Source organism: Lagopus muta, chromosome Z, assembly GCF_023343835.1.
Source record: "Lagopus muta isolate bLagMut1 chromosome Z, bLagMut1 primary, whole genome shotgun sequence".
Classification (NCBI taxonomy): Eukaryota; Metazoa; Chordata; class Aves; order Galliformes; family Phasianidae; genus Lagopus; species Lagopus muta.
In genome coordinates, this window is record NC_064472.1 from 22,910,223 (window position 1) to 22,930,388 (window position 20,166).

At 42.4% G+C, this 20,166-nt stretch overlaps 2 protein-coding genes across 6 annotated transcripts in view; one reads left to right on the forward strand and one right to left on the reverse strand.

Annotated features, from left to right (window-relative positions):
* SERINC5 (serine incorporator 5) overlaps positions 1–6,373 on the forward strand; it is a 43,812-nt gene extending 37,439 nt beyond the window's left edge. For all 3 annotated transcript variants that reach the window (XM_048931205.1, XM_048931206.1, XM_048931207.1), the window contains one exon: positions 115–6,373. In XM_048931205.1, the coding sequence (XP_048787162.1) occupies positions 115–262 (148 nt within the window). In that variant the 3' untranslated portion in view covers positions 263–6,373. The remainder of the gene's footprint in view (positions 1–114) is intronic.
* Positions 6,374–8,869: 2,496 nt separating this feature from the next.
* Positions 8,870–20,166, reverse strand: part of THBS4 (thrombospondin 4) — a 40,500-nt gene continuing 29,203 nt past the window's right edge. For 2 of the 3 annotated variants that reach the window (XM_048931835.1, XM_048931836.1), the window contains exons 13-22: positions 19,561–19,720; positions 18,790–18,908; positions 17,969–18,021; positions 15,608–15,801; positions 15,157–15,335; positions 14,167–14,215; positions 13,871–14,067; positions 13,229–13,401; positions 11,179–11,318; positions 8,873–9,235 (exon numbers count right to left, since the gene is read on the reverse strand). In XM_048931835.1, the coding sequence (XP_048787792.1) occupies positions 9,174–9,235; positions 11,179–11,318; positions 13,229–13,401; positions 13,871–14,067; positions 14,167–14,215; positions 15,157–15,335; positions 15,608–15,801; positions 17,969–18,021; positions 18,790–18,908; positions 19,561–19,720 (1,326 nt within the window). In that variant the 3' untranslated portion in view covers positions 8,873–9,173. Of the gene's footprint in view, positions 9,236–11,178; positions 11,319–13,228; positions 13,402–13,870; positions 14,068–14,166; positions 14,216–15,156; positions 15,336–15,607; positions 15,802–17,968; positions 18,022–18,789; positions 18,909–19,560; positions 19,721–20,166 lie in introns of all 3 variants that reach the window. The other variant, XM_048931834.1, reaches the window with a different exon arrangement.

The window sequence follows — 20,166 nt, forward strand, 5'->3', positions numbered from 1 at the left end:
GCTGTGTTAACCTAGTTGCAGTGTGTGACCCACCTGGAGAAACAGAGGCTACTACAATTTTCACAGACAGTGAGTTTATTGCTTATTATTTTTTTTTTTTCTTCTCTTTAACAGCTATGAAAGTGCCCAGATTGAGAAATTCTTCACTGGAACCTGGTCCATCTTCTGGATTAAGATGGTCTCCTGTTGGTTTTGTGTCTTTCTCTATTTATGGACTCTTGTTGCTCCGCTGTGTTGCCCAACCAGAGAGTTCTCAGTGTGAACACTCAAAAAAGCTGAGTGTTTTATCTTTTTCTTTTTTTTTTTTTTTCCTGTTACAAATAAAGTTCAGTGGTCACTTTGTAATGAGGAAACACCCATTGCCTCATTATCATAATATGCCAGATAGTAACTTTTTAGCTAGATTAAAATAATTGAAAACTTTTTTTTAAACCATTTTGAAATCGTAAGGAAGTGTTGCCCAAAGGGATGATTCTATTCCAAAACTTTTTAAGACTGATGTGCGTAGTGCAAAGAACATGGTTTTTTCATGAACAGAAATAAGTGAAATGCTTTTAGAATAACTGACAATCTTTCTCTGACCTTATTGGCAAGAAAATAAAAATAAATAATGGTGCAGATATCAAACATTTACAGAAGATTCATCTTCTAGCAGAACACATTCCTTTTTATACTGTATTATTAACCATGTCTTTTGCAATGATGATGTGAACTGCTGTTTTGTACAGCCTATAATTCTTGTAAGTAGTACACAAATCCCTTTTTCCAGAAACATACCTGAATACTTCTGTAGAAATAGAGAATATATAAAAGTTTGACTGCCAAAACATCTAAACATTGTTTAAATATATTATAAATTACTGTATTACCTAGATTGAGAAAGCAATCTGCCATTGAAAATAGAGTATTTATCCTACTGTAACTTTAACAGGCACCTGAACATTCTATGCAATTCAGAACTTATCCAGTCATTAACAGCGGGGAGTTCTACGCGCAGAGATTCTTCAGCTCTGAATTTCATTGATTTTGCTTTGCCAGATTAAGATTAGTAACTGCAAGTTTTGTGTACTGTACAAGGATTTAAGATACGGTACAGTCTTTATTCAAAATGTTTTCTGCTGAGGAAATATTAATTACAAGAGCACTGTTCAGTTACTGATAGCTTTAAACGTGGAGTGCTCAGTTACTTTTCTACCCTGTTGTCTCAGTTTGTGTCTAAGGATCTCCCAGGGTCTTCAGTTCTGTTTCCGTTACTTATTTGAAAATAGAGTGATAGAAAAAGGACTATAATCATCCTCCTTTTCTGCCTGTGTTGTTTGGAAGCATTCTTCCTAACTGCTATACCTTTATACTTCTCTGTTGGCATTAGTTTTGTTGTTGCAATGGGAGATAGCCAACGGATCCGTTAATGGGAATGGAACTTCTTTTATAGTGCTCCTGTTTCCAGTAGTGAGATAAGGAGTCAGGACAACAAAAGCAGAAAACACAGTGTGACAACAGCTGCCATAGTACAAATGACTGACTTGACAACATAAAGCCCTACTATATACATATATATATGTGTGTGTATATATACACGTATATGTATCTTTTTTTCTTCTAGCAAACGACTTGGCAGTTGGACAACAGCTCAAATGCTTGAAGTTCTGAATAAGGCTGAACCTACTTAAATTATCTACTTACCAGGGGGAAGAACTTAAAACTGCAAGTTACCCCCAAGGCTTTTTTTCCTCTTTTTCTGTGTGTATGAGTACACATATACGTATATACACACAATGCGACGTGTGCAAAGAACCAGTTTAGCTGGCGTAGGGTGCTTTGCTTTGTTTTGTTTTCTTTATTTGAAAACATGATTGAGCCTTGAGTGCTCACCCAATGCTTTCTACAAGACAAAAGCACAACACAGAGGCCAATGAGGTGGCCAAAATATTGATATGCCTTATTTGTTCTGCTGCCATAACTGATAGCTAAGGCACATCTGGTGAGTGATCCTAATGTAATACATCTCAGTTCAGCTCTTGTTTTGTTTGCCGTTTTCAGCTGTCTTTTTGCTGTGGTATCCTAGAGCTCCTGTCCTGCTTGCAGTTTGCTAGTGGTGTTATCTTCCCAAATTCTAACGCTCTTACCTCAAGGAAAATCTGCAGGCATGAATGTCCTGGACATTGCCTACCGCAGTGACTAGGAGCCTCAAAATGCCTCTGGAGTGAAGACTATGGGAAGGAGGAATCTCTTACAGCTCCAGAGCTCTAAAAACTGGTGGCTAGTTTTTGTCATTCTTGCTTCTGCTGGGAGATACTGGTCTTGTTAAGAACTCTATTAGCAGGAGGCCCATATGCTTGGCTGCATTTGGAATCCAGCAAAGCAGATCCTTCTGCAGCAGAAAGGCACTTGTTATGTGTTTGCAATTAGGAAGCATTTAATCGTCATCTCTAAGATAAGAGCTTATGGACTGTGCAGTGATGAATGTTGTATCGCCCTACTAGTAGCAGCTGTTCTGACAAACAGTCTTGGTCCAGAACCTAAACTGTGAGCTGCAACTGAGATAGTCCAGCCCTACAGTCCTCCTTTGGTGAATGTTCACTATGTTTTCTAATGGCGTAGGAGTTGCTTTCTAGTGTCAGTTCTGTTGTGTCAGTATGAGAAAACAAACATTTTATTAAAATTAGTAGTGTTATTCTAGCAGAACAGTCTGGGCAAGAAGCTCTACAGAAGCAGGCATTATGTCAGGTTGTAAGTCAATGAATGGCAGCTGTTCTCTGAATCTGATAAAAGGGAACTTGGTCACAAATTTGGATGATTTTAATACGTATCTTGGCCAACAGATGTTCTTATTTGCTTATAAAAATGCTTATTTTATGTGGGTATTTGCCTACATAAGGACTTGATGCACCTCCTTGTGCGCACTTTTTATAACTTGTATTTAGGGAAACAGGGTTGTAAGAGGAAACTCTGCAATGAGGCCTGAGTTCATTCTTCTTACACAGATTAGCCTTGCTGAGTTGTTCCTTCACCCTCCCCTTTCACCAGCTATTGACTTTACATGTTTGTGGGTATACAGAGGGTGGAACAGGGCAGTGCCGGACTATGCTGTTCTGTCTGCACCTGAGCAAGCCGTGTGGGTAAAAGGCCCTGGAAATGATTCTGAGACCCCAGATCTGATTGTGGGTCTCCAGGCCTTCCTAAGGAATTAATAATTGCTAGCACCTCGATACACAAAGCCTCAGTGAGGCACAGCCTCTTGCTGGCCAGGCAAAGATTTCAGCCTTAGCATTTGTTATGAGATCTGTACTGTGAACTTTCCACACATAACTACTTAGTAAAAATCTTGGCTAGGGTCTAAGATTCAAATGCTCGAATCACTGGTTGCTAGCAGTTCACAGAGATGGGCTTTTAGAATCTTTTTAACAAGTGCCTTCAGACTTACTGCCATGAGAGCAGTGGCACTGGAACTGGAAAGCCTGAACTGAGCCTGCAAAGCGGTGCTGCTGCCTTCACCGCTGCGTACGAGACGCATTGATGCCTGTGGTGCATGTGGGAGAACAAATAACCTGTGCTTGGCCAGATGCTGAGTGTCTGTCCTGCACTGATGCTCGCCTTGTGCCGTGGCTGTTCTTTGAATTTGTTCCCAGGCATAAGGCAGCGTTGCAGCATTTCTGGTTCCTGTTATTTTCGAGCTGTGTAAAGTGAGGAAGCTGCTGTTTTTAGACAGGAAGACTGGAGGCTGTGCTACGTTTCCTCTAGTTAAACCTGAGTTTGAGTTAGTGTCATTGTTAGGGGACTCTTGGAGGACAGTCCACATTGGCTGAAGTTAGTTCTGCTAGTAAAATGAAATAGCGTAGTGTTGTTTTTCTACTTGTTAAAATTGCCATCAGAAGAAGGCCTACTTGGAACCTCATTGCTGCACTGCTGCCTCTGACCGGAGCCATTTTTCTTGTGAAAGCAACCAAGAACTGAAACAGTGTTGACTGCTTTTTATTTGGGGATAAAACCAGTGGGATAAACTCAGAGAGCAAGTCTGTGAATCCAGATACTGGACTAACAAGTGAGACCACAAAAACCTTATGAAGAACATACGGAAAGCAGATGGATGTGTTTGCTGTTTACCACCTCGTTCCTCCAAGCGCGCAGGCTGCCCTTGCAGCTGGATGCTGAGTAAGGAACTTCACTGTGCTCACAAATCAGTTGTGCATTTCTGATGCTTCTAGCTTCGTACTTCAAGCATTTCTGCTCAAAAAGCTTGTACTTGCCCTGCTACTCTGATAAAGTCCTAGCTGGGTTTGGGCCACTTTTGTCTGAAACGGGTAATTTGGTGTTGATAATGCACGTGTAGTCCAGAGAGAGGGCTTATCCCTCACAGAATCACAAACATTGCATGTCTATTTATTTATTTATTTTATGTTTTAGCACCTTTTTCAAGTCTTGAAGCGCTTTGATAGTATAAGCTATGCACCTGTAGCAGTTTCACCAGCCACCTGTGCAGCCATTTCTGGGCCAGAGCATGGCTATGGATCGAGGAACCATTGCACTTGAAGAGAGAGGGAAAAAAAAACATCTGGTTCCTAACAGTTCTCTAATTTTGACCAATGCATAAGGGAAATCTAGGAATGCAAGATACTGCTGCTTTAACTTCAGCAAGCAGCCTGCAGTGTCATGGGGATCTTTGAACAAACTGGCAACAAAATAATCCACTGATGGGCTTTAAAGCATGCTATGAAGAGTTTATGCTAGGACTATTACACCTTTCTCTTAAATGCATTGGTGATGCAAAAAAAATTGTAAGACTGTACATACGTGGCTAAATGAGCAAGATTATTTGCAGCTAAAATTTTGTTGTCTTTCTGTGGGCTGTAGAAGCAATATGTTCTCCGTGCAGGCTGTATCCTCTCATTTTATTTGCTTTTTTCTCCTTGAGTTCGTTTTTTCAAAGCACTGCAAATCTGCTTAACTCCCATTCTGCTGCATGCCATGGCAGTGTCACTGGTCCTAGAAATTGACAGGTCTTCTTGATTCCTGCCTTCCTGTAAGAGCAGCACTGCAGTGCTGAAGCAAAGTCGAGGGTTGTAGCTTTGTGTATGGATCAGCTTTCCGGTATGGAAAATGCATCTTTGTTTTCTTGAGTTGTCCTGCAAGTTCTTGTGGGAGGAAAACACATCATCAGCGCAGTGAAACTTTACTTTGTGTTTTCAGTTTTGTAAGCAGTAATTTAAACTCAGTGTTTCATATGACTGTACAAGGGATTGCCAGGGGTCGAGTGCTTGGAAAGCTTTGGTTCTTTGTACTGCTAGCAGGACACATATCCTGGGAATGGCTGCAGCTGCATTGCCAGCAGTCTGGAGGCAGAAGGTGTGGTGCTGTGAAGGGATGCAGGCGTGCAGAACCGTGCCTGGTGCAGCTCCTGTGGCGTCCTTCTAGTGCCAGAAGAAACTCTGTAAGTTCAAGTAGGCCACAAACCCATTTCTTCTGTTTAGTTTTTCCTAGTCCTGGTGTAGAATTATTCCACATCTGTTCAGTGATACTTCTTAAAAATGCCAGACTTTTTTTCAAATGCAAACCACCTTGACTTCCCCCGTTCGCCATCCTCTGGTAGCTCCCACCGCTGCAGCACAGCCACACAGTTCAGAGGGGCTGCAGCTGAGCCCCGTGTGGCTCCAGCAGCTCCAGCTGCGCCAGGCAGAGCTGTGGGTGCAGCGCTCGGGCTGTGTTTTTGCCAAAGAAGTCTCAGCCCGAAGCCAAGGAAAATTTTGGAAAGCTACAAGAAAATAATGTTCTGTTACGCATGCCTTAGCTTTATTTTTTCCTCTTTCTGAGATTTGTCCAGGTGCTTAGGTGTCGTTGGACATCCACGCAGTCTTAAAGCAGGGAAAATTGATGTTCAGAGAACAATCTTCAACTTGTCATATACAAGCTGAGAAAACACTTACAAGGAACATACGGTTCATCGTGTGCTTTTTATTTAGCAGAAATGAATGGTGATTAGTCACATGTATGCCACATGTATTTGAGAACTGGATGCAAACTAGGCAAAATATAAACACTTTTTCTTAATGGTGAGGCGGTTTCAATTAGTCCTTTTCTCAATATCTCAAGGGAACTTTTCATGTGTTTGTGTGATTTAGTTTTATCAGTCTATAGCCCGGTGAAGTGCTAGTTTTATTTAACATTTTTGTGAGTGTTGTGATCTGTAGTAACTGTAATACTTTGACTTTTAGGGATTGGTAAAGGCTTCAGAATTCTAAGAACTTCATTGTAAAATAGCTTTGTCTTTTTAAAGCATGCTAATGGTTTTTATGAACACTTCCTTTTGTATTCTGAGTGAATGTATTGTTACAGGTTTAATGTTTAATGGACCAATAAAGTTTTTCTTACAAATGAAGTTGTTTGTGCTATATAAAAGTTGAAAAGTCAACTTGGGAGAAAATTCACATAGATCAAGATATGAAATAATCAGCTGCTGAGCCAGCAGAATTGGTTGATTTTTTTTCCCCCACTACATTTGGATGTTGTTTAACAGAAAAAAAAGATGTTGCTATCACAGATGGCATTATGGACTTCACTCCGAAGAGAGAAACAGCAACATATTGATGTAAAATAGTGGTTTAACACAGCTTAATTGTAAGACAGGCACTTAACAAGATTCAAGACAACAAGGTGCACTTGATTATTTACTGCATAGAGGACAGCATTAACCACCTTCATTCAGATGAGTCACGAGGCTCAGAGTATGCTTTTGCTTTTCAAATTTGAACCACAGAGGTGAGGAGCTGATGTGCAGCAAAACCCATTCCTGGTCCCAGGCTTGGTCAGTGATTTATGTCTAAGGGATTGCATGTGTGCAGTTAAAGATACAACCTTAACAAAGCTCTGACAGCTTAACAAACTAGTATCAGTCACTTCCTGAGGATCTGTATCGGCAAGATGTCTTGACATCAAGTATCAGAGATCTGTTTCTGCACAGATGTAACCTCTAGAGGTGTCTCTACTCAAGTGGAGATCATGCCTGCAGCCCACTGCCAAGTAGGTGAGCTCCAGGGGCTACAGGCTGCTTGTTATTTGTGGGGTAAGATGGCTGATTCAGCTGCATTTGTGTGCCAGCCCTCCCTTGAATGAGCGTGCTCCAGTGGTAGCAGTTGAGCAAGATCTTGGGTTGTGGTGCAAGATAGCCCTTGGCTATGGCGCTGTTACCTGAATCCCCAAAATCCAAGAATGCAGCCATTATGACTACTCCTAGAGTTACCTGCTTAAATTAGTGATTATAGCCTGAGCAGCATTACAGCAAAAAATAATAAATTCAGGTGCAGGGCTGCACAGTTATGCTTAGGGAATGGGACATGGCTTCTCCACATGCGCTATTGCGTGGATCTGGTCACACAGGTAAGCAGAGCTGTGGGGGCTGAGGCCAGGAGGAGGCCTCTGTGGTGTGATCCCTGTGCAGCTCTGGTGCCAGGCCATAGGCTGTGGGCAGCAAACAAGGCATGGAATGGGCTGTGGCCCTGCTGGCCTGAGCCAAAAGCCAGCCACCTCCACCCAGCTGCATGCGTTGGGGCCTGGCAGGATGCTGCCGTCTTCGGGTGATTCCCCTCAGGAGATGGCCCTTAGGGAGTAGCAGTATTTGAAGGCCGTTCATGGTGTCCGTAGCCCTTGATTAAGAATTGGTGGAGCGGGAGACAGCAGCCCCAGCACTGCTGAGCATTTGCAGCTGCTGCTCAACTTGCACAAGGGTGTGAGGGAGATGGACACGCTTGACTTTAGAGATGTGGGATCACAGTGTCTCTGTTGGACAATGGCCACACATGGAGCTCTGCACTGCACAACAGGCTGGAAAACAGTGGCAGTGAAGTGCTCACGCACCGGGTCTGATAGATGGGTGGCAGGGTTTCCCAGGCCCTGAGTATGACCTTGGAGCACATCTTTGTTTGTCCACAACAGGTAACTTCACAGATTCTGAATTTGTGGGTTATGAGGTGTCAGCACAGCAGAAGTGTGAGCTCTGGCATCACATTGCCAGGTCTGCCAGCACTGTGGCCCACAGCTGAGCAAGATGCCCTAGGTGGCTGGAAGCTGCCAGCTGTGGCTTTGTTCAGGTGCCTCCGGAAGCCCCAGAGCCAGATCCTGCCTCGCTCTCACCTGCCTGAGTCTGTGGACCAGGACAGAGAGCTTGGCTGTGGCATGAGCACTGTTTGTTCACATCCTTATGAAAAGTAACAGCTCTGTAGTCTGCAATGTCTTTTTCTGCAGCTGCCCTTGGAGCTTGTACTGCCTTCATGCTGAAAAAGGATGCAGCAGAAACACAAACGGTATCCAAACTTACTAAGTTACAGAGTGCACTGGGACACTTTTTTGGTTTCTGTTTCCCACTCCTTTCCTAATGGTTGTTAACACTTAATTCAATGGTTGTATAGGTGTTTTTTTAACTTAAATAATCACTATAGTACTGGTTGAGAGAGCTTAGCTCTGAGCAGGGTCAGCAAATCTAAGCCTGGTTTGAGGTATGTGAGGCAGGATTATTTTCTATGGCTGTTTCACCTCTTTTTCTTTAAATCATGTGTAAGTCATGCACTGTGATGAGATCTGACTACAACTCCCTGCAGGCAGCTTTTTTGTTTTTATAGGCTATAAGTGTATTCATAATTTTCTGGAAGCAGGAGCATAGGAAGGTCTGACAGTTCTTGGAGGAGTTTTGCCAAAAGTAACGGGCTGCAGAAAATTTAATCTCTCCAAAGGTGAGAGAAAAGCTTCTGACCTGAGTGTAAGCAGGAGTGGAGAACATAGTGAGAAGCACGAGATCTTGGCAGCACCCATCTCTTCCATTTCAGGCTGGACACAAACTCTTGTTTTTGACACATGCCAGAGATAAAGTTAGAAAGACAAAATTGCCCTTTCTTCGTGACTCTGTTTAATACTGAATCCAAAATGGCAACAGAATCAAACAGTTCCTGAGAATGGCTTAAGCATCATTACATTACATGCCACTGCCTAGGTCTTCAGGCAAATCTGAAAACAAGTGAAGCCTCAAAATGTTTTTGTCTCCTTTTTATTTTCACTTTTATACAAAAAAGTCTGACAATCACATCAATAAGAACAAGCTGAAGTGTGAACTCTTACAACAATCATATAAGGATTTAAAATACATTGTTATTGCAAACAATAAAGCAATACTAGTTTGCTTTTACTCCTTAAATATCCCCAACGCCAAATTGCTGAGCTTGAAATTCTTGAAAGTCCTCTGGGATGGTGTCTGAAAGCAGGAAAATACAGGAAAGATCAGTCTCCTTACGACTAAAGGAAGAACTTACACTACTTGGTTGCATTTATTTAGGTAAAGCCTGGTCTTTTGTTTACCTGTTCAGAATGAACTGGGACTGCTTGCAGTTTTAGTGTATGCCACTGAAAAGCAGAGGAGCTCACAGGATAGCGCATGCTGCAGTGTCAGTTCAACTGGACTGCTACAATCCTTCAGATGTTTTTTTGTTTGTTTGTTTGTTTTTTCCACCAAAAATTTTAGTGGCTTCTGCTGTTACATTTGTGACAGTAAAAAGCTGAGCAGAAAGGTGGAAAAAAAAAACTGGTGTCTTGCTTTGTAACCCAGATATGTGCACAGTACCAATTCCTTGATTTCCCAGCTCAACTGGGAAATGCCCATGGTGGCATGAAAAGCCATGAGGAAACATTAATCCTCAATGCCAGGACCAGCAGCAAAAACAAATTTAAAGCTGGCAAAGGAAGCTGGAGATGGGTCAGTGTTGTAAGAGTAGCTGTAGTGGTTGATGCTGAGTTTTGCAGGGTCTTTTTGCCAGGTGCCAGAACGTGTCACCCAGGCAGCCATAGAGCAAACAGGAGAGCTGAAGCAGCAACTGAGCAGAGTTCAGCAGTGAAGCTGAACTACCTGATTACAACTGTGGTCTGATTCTTTCCACCCTGATGCTGGGCAGGTATCTCTGAACTCAGAAAACAAAATAACTTCATAAACAAATGATATTTGGGGACAAAAAGTGGCAAGAATTCTGCCTTTTTCATCTGCTGGTTGGATAACTTCTTTTTTGAGCACCGAGAATTATTGTTAAGATTTCTTCACAAATGTGAGACCTCAACTGAAGTATGAAAGGGATGCTGGAAACTCCACAGAATTCCTTAGTGGACTTCACTGAACCACTGCAGTATCTGCAGCAAAGCCACTACCTGCACACTGCCAGGAAAAGTATCTGCAAGTGTATCTTCAGTAAGAGCTCTGAGGCATGCTTTCTGGGAAACCACACACTGTTTCAGACATTACCAAGTAATCTTTAATTGTTTGCATCTGCTTAACTGTCACTCACAAATACCAGTCTGTGCTCAAGTGCTCAGGAGCCAAGGTGCAGAGCTGGGGGCTTTTCTGTACAGCACCTGTGTCCATCACAGACTCAGGTTTGGCTTCCTAGATCCATGGAAAGTGAAGAAACTATGCCAGGTTGGCTGGTAAGTTATTTTACTATAGCTGCCTTGGTCAGTCAGGGAGTGATGCAGAGACAAGGGTCAGCCCCCGATATCTCCACCTGGAGCTAGATCAACTGCTGGTGGGCAGAAATAGCCCAACACAACCAGCTTCTGTGTGAGTGAACAAGACAGGATTTATACAGTATGGTGGGAGATCAGGTCAGAGCTGAGGATTTTGCCCTATGTGGAGAGCCAGCATGCACCCATGGTCTGAGGACTCCACCCTTACAGGCATCTTAGGATCCTGTCCTCTCACAGACAGGAGCAATCAGCAGCACAACAGGGGCAACCAGCAATACACAAACGATCCCAGCAGATCTCCAGACTGGCTTCACCTTGTTTTCAAAGCTTGAGGCACCGTGCATACGTGATGACCTCAGTATGTCGTGCATGCACAACTCTCATGGTTGACTGCTTTTAAACAACATTTCTAATTCACTGATGACAGCAACACTACTTAGTGAGCACAATCTTTGCAGCACAGAGTGCTGCAGGGGTTTGTTTTGCTGTGGGGTGTTAGTTCTCATCTGGTTGGGCTGCAGTGCCTTTCTGGTGTCAGGGGAGGCATTTAACAGCTGTAAAAAACTTGTAAATGAAAATCAAAGGAAAAGATGCAAGATAGCTTAATTCAAAAGCTGGATTAATGTTCGTTCTGGTAATTAGCTAGAGATTACAAAAAAAAAACAAAAAAAAAGCCAACAACATTACCATTACAGCGATATTTCAGGTTGGACCAGATAATGTTTTCCTGAGAAAAGCAGAAAACTCCAAGCCGTCCTCCACGCATCGTGGTGTCTATAGTTACACCAGAGTCTGCCACCAAGTCAGAGCCTTCGTAAAATCTTGCCCTTAATGAAAACAAACAGAAGCTGTGTTAGGTCTTTTCTAAATCTGCAGCACTTATAAACGTAGTTCCATTTATCTGCTTTGATTCCAGCCTTCTGCCTGCAGCCAGGCTAGGGGAGTAGAAGCTAAGACATAGCTCCTTTGTGGTAACTGGAGCAATGCTGCACTCAGGAAAAGAGCTCAGCAGAGAAGAGGTTTTCTGTGTTTTGGTGGCTGCTGCTTGATCCTGCCCTCGGTCCTCTATCAGTCTACAACTGGTAACTATGGGAGAAACGGAGAGTCAGGTTAGGTCAGCTGAGGAATGCCAGATGGATTTTGTCTCACACAGTATGAAGCTAAGCTATTTTATATAGGCAAAGTTTCAAACATGCTGCATGGAATCTTAAAGCTGCTTTCCTGACTGTTGGATTTCTTTAAAAATGTTTAGATGATTCATTCCAGGAACAGTTTTGATGATCTGGCACTTTCTTGTTATAAAAACTGTCAGCAAATTCCCAAATAACCCTGGGAATAATTGTGCCCTGCCAAATTTCCAAGCACATGCCCTGTCCTGAGGGTCTGAGCAGGACCACGCTGCAGCCAAGTGAACTATCACAGCACCAGCTGTACCACATCCTCAGCTTCTGGATACCAGCAAACAGCTCAATGGACAGTGAACCTGCAGGGTCCTGCTTTGGGCAAGGATATCGCTGTGTTAGGAGCCAGCGTGACATGCAAGAAAACAGTGGGTGGTGAAGGGAAAGAAAGTTCCTATGTCTTTTCATAAAATAAGAAAATAATTCTTGTTATGCCTATTTCCTGATTTGCTGAGGCAGAAGCTGAATGAATAGAGCTTGTTGCTCACTCGAGTGCCTTCTTCCTAGATGTCCTTGTAGCCTTAGAAAATCTCTGTAAGACACATTATGGTCTGAGGCATTAGGCCGAAATGGACAGCAGCAAGATGTGGGCAGTGTTGGCAGAGGTTCACTTCAGGCCTGCCTGAAGGATTTTGTGATACTAACAGGGCTCCTATCTTCAGCTGCAAGTCAGTTAAGCAGGCTAGAGAGACTGCAACCACAGGCAGACAACTGCTTGGGAAGCAGCTTCGTGAACATCTCGATCTAAAGGAAATGCAAAAATCTGCCACCCAGTGGCTAGGACACAGTCATTGACAATACCAACATTCTTAATCCACTGCAGCTAAAAGTCAGGCACACCCACTCCACTGATGATGTGCACCAGAAAATGGAATTATAATAGCACCAACTTTGTGCATTTCAATTGCAGAGTGATGATTGTTTGAAGAACAATCCAGTTTCCTGCATTTAATCTATCACAGGTTTGCAAAATCTGTGCTAAGAACGCTATAGCGGTTTTTTTGCAGCTTTATTTTTTCAGAATCAAACTCTTCAGAATGATTGCTTCTAAATAACTGCTCTTTCTAAATTAAAAAAATAAGACTAGTTTGAATGTAGTTGTACTTAACCAATAAACTTTCTCAGCACATTCTCTGTGACCTCAAATCATCGTGATTACTAATCTTAGGAGCGCAGCCATGGAATGGACAGCTTTGATTACATATTCTGTGATAACAGCCCTAAAACTACTAAAATTACAATTCAAACTAAAAGATCAACATTAAGACATTTTAACGTGTCTTTTGAGGAAACAAGGTATCATAGCCATGAAGTGGTCTGGTAGTGCTGGGCAGTTAAAACAAAGATGGTAAAAACATCAATTACAAAACACTCAGCTTGCAATTGTCTGTCCTAGGAAAAGAATTGCAGGTGGAAGTTCACAATTGTAACCCCTTACAGCTTCCTAACTGCAAAGCACAGACACCATAGATTTTCAGATCATTTAAGAAGTGTTGAGAAACAACAGTTTAAGCAGACATATATCTGTACTCACCTTATCTATTCTTTACTCTTACCTGATATACCCAATCTGGGGTCTGTGCTGCAAGAACCAGCGGTAGGAGACTTTGTCTTTCCACCCCACATTTCGAGGGTCTTTCCACAGCAGCCTCACCTGGTCACTGGTGTCCCCTGTGTGCCAGAGGGAGTTGCGCAGGTGCTCACCTGGGCCTGTCTTTGATTTCACAGCCTGCAGAAATACATTTTTCAAGTACTGACAACAGAGAAATGTAACTTCCAGCAGCACTAAGTCTTCTGTAGTGGGGAGATCTGCAGAAGCACCCTCCTTCCCACTCACAAGCCCACAATTTCTTTTGTAACTGCAGCCACTGCTTACATAGAAAAATAATCAAATAGCCAGGACCAAGGAGAAGCAGGCAATGTGACAACTAGAGCAGGGACTAAATACTCCAGTTGATGGACAAAGGACTGTGAATAAAAACCCTTAAGAAACTGTGCTGATTAAACAGGCTGAGTGACAGCTGTCTGACAACAGTTTTGGTACCCAGTGCGGGGAAAGGAAAGCAGCTGAACATCACTGCCAACACGCAACATGATGACTTTGCCAAAGGCAGAAGGGCCAATGCCTGGCATGAAGGCTTAGCCCACAGCCAGGCTGTAATGACCACTGCACCCCCAGCTAGGATGCACGAGCATACCTTCAGCTGAATGCCAGGCTCTGCAACAGCTCTGAAGGGAGTTGCTTGCCAGTACGTCTGTTCGGTCTGTTTCCACATTACTACATAAAAGCTAGAGCTGTCTTGATAGCCAAAAATAAAACCAGCGTAGTCGTCATCTGTCACTGTGTTCACATGGAAAGTGCCCTCGAAGTCAACACCATTAAAAGCAGTGTAACCTAAGGAGATGCAGGGTTAAAACCAAGTCTGCAGAAAAAGCCTTCACATGCTACTTGATTTTCTGCTATAAATCTTGAATCTCAGAAGAGCACACATACCAACAGCAAGGCCAGGATCACTGTTCATAGTCTGCACAATTTCCATGCCCTGAAAGATTAAATTCAGGGTGGTTAGTGTGCATGACGAGCTGGGTTGGCTAAGGCTGGCAGCCTCTTCTGGCCTCCTGCTAGCACCCCCTCCATGCCTTTCCTCTCTATGCTCATAACATGTCTGTAACACTTGCCGCTCTGAATTAAAAAGAAAGCTACAATCAAATCCTCATACTTCATCTGCTTGTGTGCACAGAGTTGGGAATGATTTTTCTTTTCCTGGAGGACTGGACTTAGTTTTCTTTCCCTCCCTGCCCCAATTATTCTGAAATCACTGACTCTGGGCCAGGATTGGAGATGAGATGGAAAAAACAAATGGGAGATGAGGACTTTTGCAGGGCCACGCTCACAGAATTTCATCACTGTTCAGGATTAAACTGACTGCCAGGACTAGGCAGAGGAAGGTTTCTTATACATTTCAGCTGGTTTGGCAGAAATTTTAACAATGGGAGTGAAATGTCCATTTCTCGTGACTGAAAACGTTTCCCTTCTGAAGACTAAAATGTGTTAGTATAAGCAATATTTATTGGACTTCATTTAGGAGCAGATGCTCTGCTATACAGCAAGTCAGACTTTCAAACTCTAGAAAGTACTCATGAAATTTTACTATGTCATTAGTATTTGCGCTGTATTTGACTTCTAGCAGCAGTGTAACACTTCTAGAACTAGTTAGCCTACAGTTATTTTAGTTCATTACAGAGTCCAAGAATTGTGGGGGTTTGAAGGAATCCCTGGAGGTCACTTAGTCCAACTGCCCTGCAAAAGTAGCATCAAGCTTCAAGTTACTGTGCTCTGAGGGAAAACTGTTCCACTGTTAACACCTATACAAGAGTCAACAAAACAGCAGCTTCCACTTCTCATTCATTTACAAGAGGTTTGACAAGTACAGAGCTTTTCAAATGTTCTTTCTTAGACACGTGAGAAAAAGTGTATTTTTACCTGGTTTAGAACCACCCAGTTGGGATCAATCTGAGCATCTCCCTCTGGGTCCAACACCACGGTCTGATAGGCCCTGAAGTCCGTCAGGGTGATCTCTGCGTTCTCAGGGCAGACATCGATCCGATCAATTACTGTATCCTGGTCAAAATCAGACTCACACACATCCCCAACTCCATCACCTGAACACATCAGAGAAGCAAGAGTAAACTTACAGTTTAGTAAACTTACGGCAGCAAGCAGTCACACTGACATAGCTGCTGAACCTGGATGTACAAGGAGCGGGCAGAGTTTCTGTCCTGACAGCTAGTGTCTGCAGATGGGACATAAGGAACTCTGCCTTGGCCCATGGGTACCTGCATGCACATAGCAACTGTGCAGTCTCAGTCAGCCTATGTGCTGGGGAAGGATGTGATGTGCAACTACCAAAACCACTTCTGAAGACGTGACTTACCATTATCATCTTCCTGCCCTGGGTTGGGGACTAGCCTACAGTTGTCAGGGCCTGGAGGCAAGAGATCTGGAATGCCATCATTATCATCATCCTCATCACACTCATCACCCAGCCCATCCTTATCTGTGTCCAGCTGGGAGCTGTTGATAATGGTGGGGCAGTTGTCTGTGCTATCCTGGTGCCCATCACCATCACTGCAAGCACAGAGACAAAAAGAAAAAGAGGCATCAGCTCCCACCTCTGCATAGGGAGAACACCTGAATGGGATATCCACGAGAGGCACCCTAGGAGCTTGGGAAACTGAAGAGGGGGGACACCATAACCTGGTATCACTGGGGTGGCTGGGCAGCAAGGAGACAAGGAGGCTGTAAAATAAGCTGGCAGAAGATGTAGAGCTAGGCCTAAAGCTATAAAAATACCTAGATAAGGAAATAAAAGGAAGCCTTACAGGGAGTGGGGAAAGGTACCCAGGATCCCACATGACATTTACTTCTAACGAGTGTGTGCTTCCAGTACCTATAGTGTCACCAATCAGAAGTCACAAAGCTGACACAACAAGGGGTCAATGGCAAGCATGTCCATTTTCCACACGTTTTTTTGGAGCTCATGAATCTTTAACTGTGAGTTTGAGAGAAATCCATGGGAGCATCTGCACAAGCCCCAGAAATCAGACTTGTTTAAAAATAAGCAACTGTGTTAGACTGCAGCATGCTGAATTTTGTTACATTACTTTTCGCCAAGAGACCACATAGTAAGGAGGTAAGTACTGCAGCTCCCACATGCCACACCAACTCATGGTGCCATCAGCTGTGAAGTAGTGAGGTACACAGTAGGGGGACACAGACTATAGAAAAAAGTTCAGGAAGGTTTGGAGTGACTGCCTTGTTTCTCAATTTATATGCTTAAGTATATCCTAATAACGGAGGAGGAGGAATAGAAAAAAAAAAAGGCTTTCACTTCTTGTTTTCAATGTGTATGTGTATACACACATATATATATATACACACACACATTGAAAACATACATATATATATAAATACATATATAAATACATATATATATATGTTTTATAAATATATATATTTTTTTTAACGCAAGAAACATGACAATTATTGTGTTTCTAGTACTGGGGATGCACAAGTCTGATGAGATTTTATTCCCCAGGGGAGCTATAGGGGCAGTTTACTTCTCAGATCTATGCCAAGAGCTACAGCAGTGTCCTGAAGTCAGATGTGTTTTATACATACATCATAACCAAAATGATTTCTGTAAAGTGTGGATGTTTCCCTTCAGTAGCTTTTTGCACGTGCAGCAGCACTACAGTTTACAGGTATCCATATTCCCACCTGTTTTTCCCCCAATAAAAGCGGGGGCTAAAATTTTAGGTAAGAACAACCAATGCCTGCAAGTTCTTAGGGTGAAATGCAGTGAGGACTGTATACACTTATCTATTACTGCATGGCTAACCTCAGGTCTATGTGGTCTAACAGAAGACGTTTCCTATACACTAGTTAGGTTTCAGGAAAGAACAAAATGTTCTTCTTTGAAAACAAGAAATAAGCAAGGCCTATCTACTTAAAACAGTTCCCAAACAATGGAGGCCCTCATCAGCTATTACACCAAGACTGGGAAAGCTCCTAGCAGACATGGTGAAGTAGGTTCCCCTGTACTCGCCACCCTGGACCACAGCACCACCAATGCCTACAGAGTGAGACTTTGCAGTTTGGCTGTGTCAGTTCTGGAATGAGCATTTCCCTGCCACCCCAGATTGTGCTGTGCAGAACATGCTTCCAGCCAGGCAGAAGGCAGTTTGTCACAGCACATGGTCTCCTGAACACGAAGGCTGCAGATGAGCCTTGTCACTCTTGCTGTACTAAAGCAAAGGGTTGTATTTGAAAACGATAATAAATAATAAAATTATGAAACACTGTTCTTATGGAAAAACACATACCTCTTAAATGTGAAAGTTCTGCTAAAGCATAAAAAAAAAAGGATGAAAAATAAAGAAAAGCAGAAAAAAGCAAGCTCCCTCACTAAGAAGCTCTGAGCAGTGCTCTGAGTTTTACAGGGAGAAAATTGCTATGAATGTCATTTCCACAGGAACTAACAGGAAGTATGTGTGAACATGGGGCTAGGGGTAAAGGGCTCCTTTACTGTACTGCTGCAGGAAAGTGAAACAACAAGGCTTACAAATCACAACGTTGGGGTTTTTTTTGGAAATTGTATTCTTCTTAAAAGGTACTGAAATAAAATCTAGTCTCATATGAAGAATAACAACTCTCCAGGAATCACTACCATGCTTCAGCTCAAGACTAGCCCTTCCACTTCCCTTCTGTTGCTATGGTCCATGATATAGCATACCTGTCCTGATTGGTATCACAAGAATCTCCAACCAGGTCGTTGTCAACATCTGACTGCAAAAGAAAACAGAGTTAGTTCCCATATCAGCTGCAGAAAGCATCTATTAAAATGGCAACAATAAAACATAAGTAAATCAAATGCAATTAAAATGAAAGCATGGAAAAACATTTGTTTTGTAAAACCTACTTCCTTCTCTACATCTTACTTCTTACCAAAAAGTCTGCTTTGTTACAGAAAAAAACAGAATGATGAATAAGCAGATTTAAATTGGATTGGAATAGCTTCCAAAGGAGGTGAAATGCAAGTAAAATTCCTCAGTTTCCAGAGATACATACCACACGTTTTTAACCTAGGCTGATTCCTTAAGTGAACAAATTTCTCTAAAGTTTCCAGCATAAGTTAGTTACAAAGGGTTTCATCAGAAGTTAAAAGTGTCACACTGACTTCTTACCTACAACCAATGAAAGCTTTGCTAAGTAAGGATTAGGTCCTCATGAAAGAAATACTGACTGTAACTAAATCACACTACTGTGGGAGTGTGGCAGTGGACTCTGTCAGACTGGGGCAGGCTCACATGAAGAGTGGAAGACACTGGTGACAGTGCTAGGGAAGCAATGCTAGCAACATCCAAAGATACAAGAATATGCCTGCTGGTTTCCCTTTTCAATGCTAGGAGCATCTGAATCTCTGCAAAACCCTCCTGAATACCTACTGTCAGAAGAGAAACATCGTCTGCATGGGCTGCCTCATTCTCTTAGATCTTTCTGATCTCAGCAGTCCTTCTCCTTAAATGTAAATGTTTATTCCTTCTGCCTGCTAACCTGATTTGGATTGCTGACTGTAGGACAGCTGTCACAGGCATCACCAACACCATCATTGTCCTTGTCCTCCTGGTCATGGTTGGGGATCCTCTGACAATTATCTAAAAGGTTCTTAATACCTACAAAAAAGTGAACAGGATATTAGTTTTAAAAAAATCAGCATCAAGAATAGAAAATACATTGCTCCTTTTCAGTAACTACTTAATCCTGCAATGACATTAAAGATCTGCACAGCAAATCTTTTGTATGTGTTTCCATTTATTTAATCACAGTTAGAAACATCTTGCTGAAGAACAGTTTTCAATCCAATCATACATCCCTCATTAGTTACACACACTTCACTGTCTCGTTCTGTGTCACATTATAGGATGAAATATTTTATCTTTATTACTACACCTGAAAGACAGTGACTTTTCTTCTTTCAAGACTCCTACAAGCAATGGACATCACATAGCCCACAAGCATTTGACAGAGGCAGCAGCTGGATAATCTAGGGCACATTAGCACCTTTAAGGGGTTACTGAATGACCAATAATCTTAACTTAAACCAAGTTTTGTTCCATGCTTATCTGTTATAAAGTGTTTGGCACTTCAGATGAAGGCTAAAAGACATAAATTGATCTAAAAGAAAATTACTTAAAGCAGAGATTTCATGAAAAAGGGCAAAGTGTTCCATGACAGGAGCTGTTGACAGAAAGTTGTTATAATACACAACAATTTCTGGGTAAATTTCAGGAATATCAGAGAAGTTGTAAGCGAAGAGTTACCAACCATCTCCATCCATGTCATCATCACAAGCATCTCCTCTCCCATCACCATCTGTGTCCCTCTGGTCATTATTCAGGACACTGCGGCAGTTATCACAGGCATCTCCAAAGATATCTTCATCACTATTTCTCTGGTTAACATTGGGAGTCAAGACACAGTTATCCTGCAAGAGGCACAGATCCAGATCAGATATAATGGAGCCATGAATCCTGCACTCCCACTTCAGTGAGCCATTTGATATTTTACACAAACATTAGCTCTGGACCAGATTTCACTACCTCTCTCAGAGCTTTGCTGTGTTCTACACACCACAGGAACACTAAACATGAACACTGAGAACCATATTTATTCATAACTTTGACAGCTGATTCTCATTTTGGATGGGTCCACATAAGTAACCTGCATCTCAGCAGCATTTGTCAAGGTCTGTAAATGTTCTCGATGAAAGGTGATGGCCCTCTTCATGTACAGACTCAAAATAAAGCTAAAACACTTGGAAAATTACAATCTGAACTTCCGTTCTGATATATTCTAATGTCCCCACATGGAAATCTCTTTCAGAATGTGATCCAAAGCTTTTTCAAGTTACTGGCAAGACATCCATTGTCT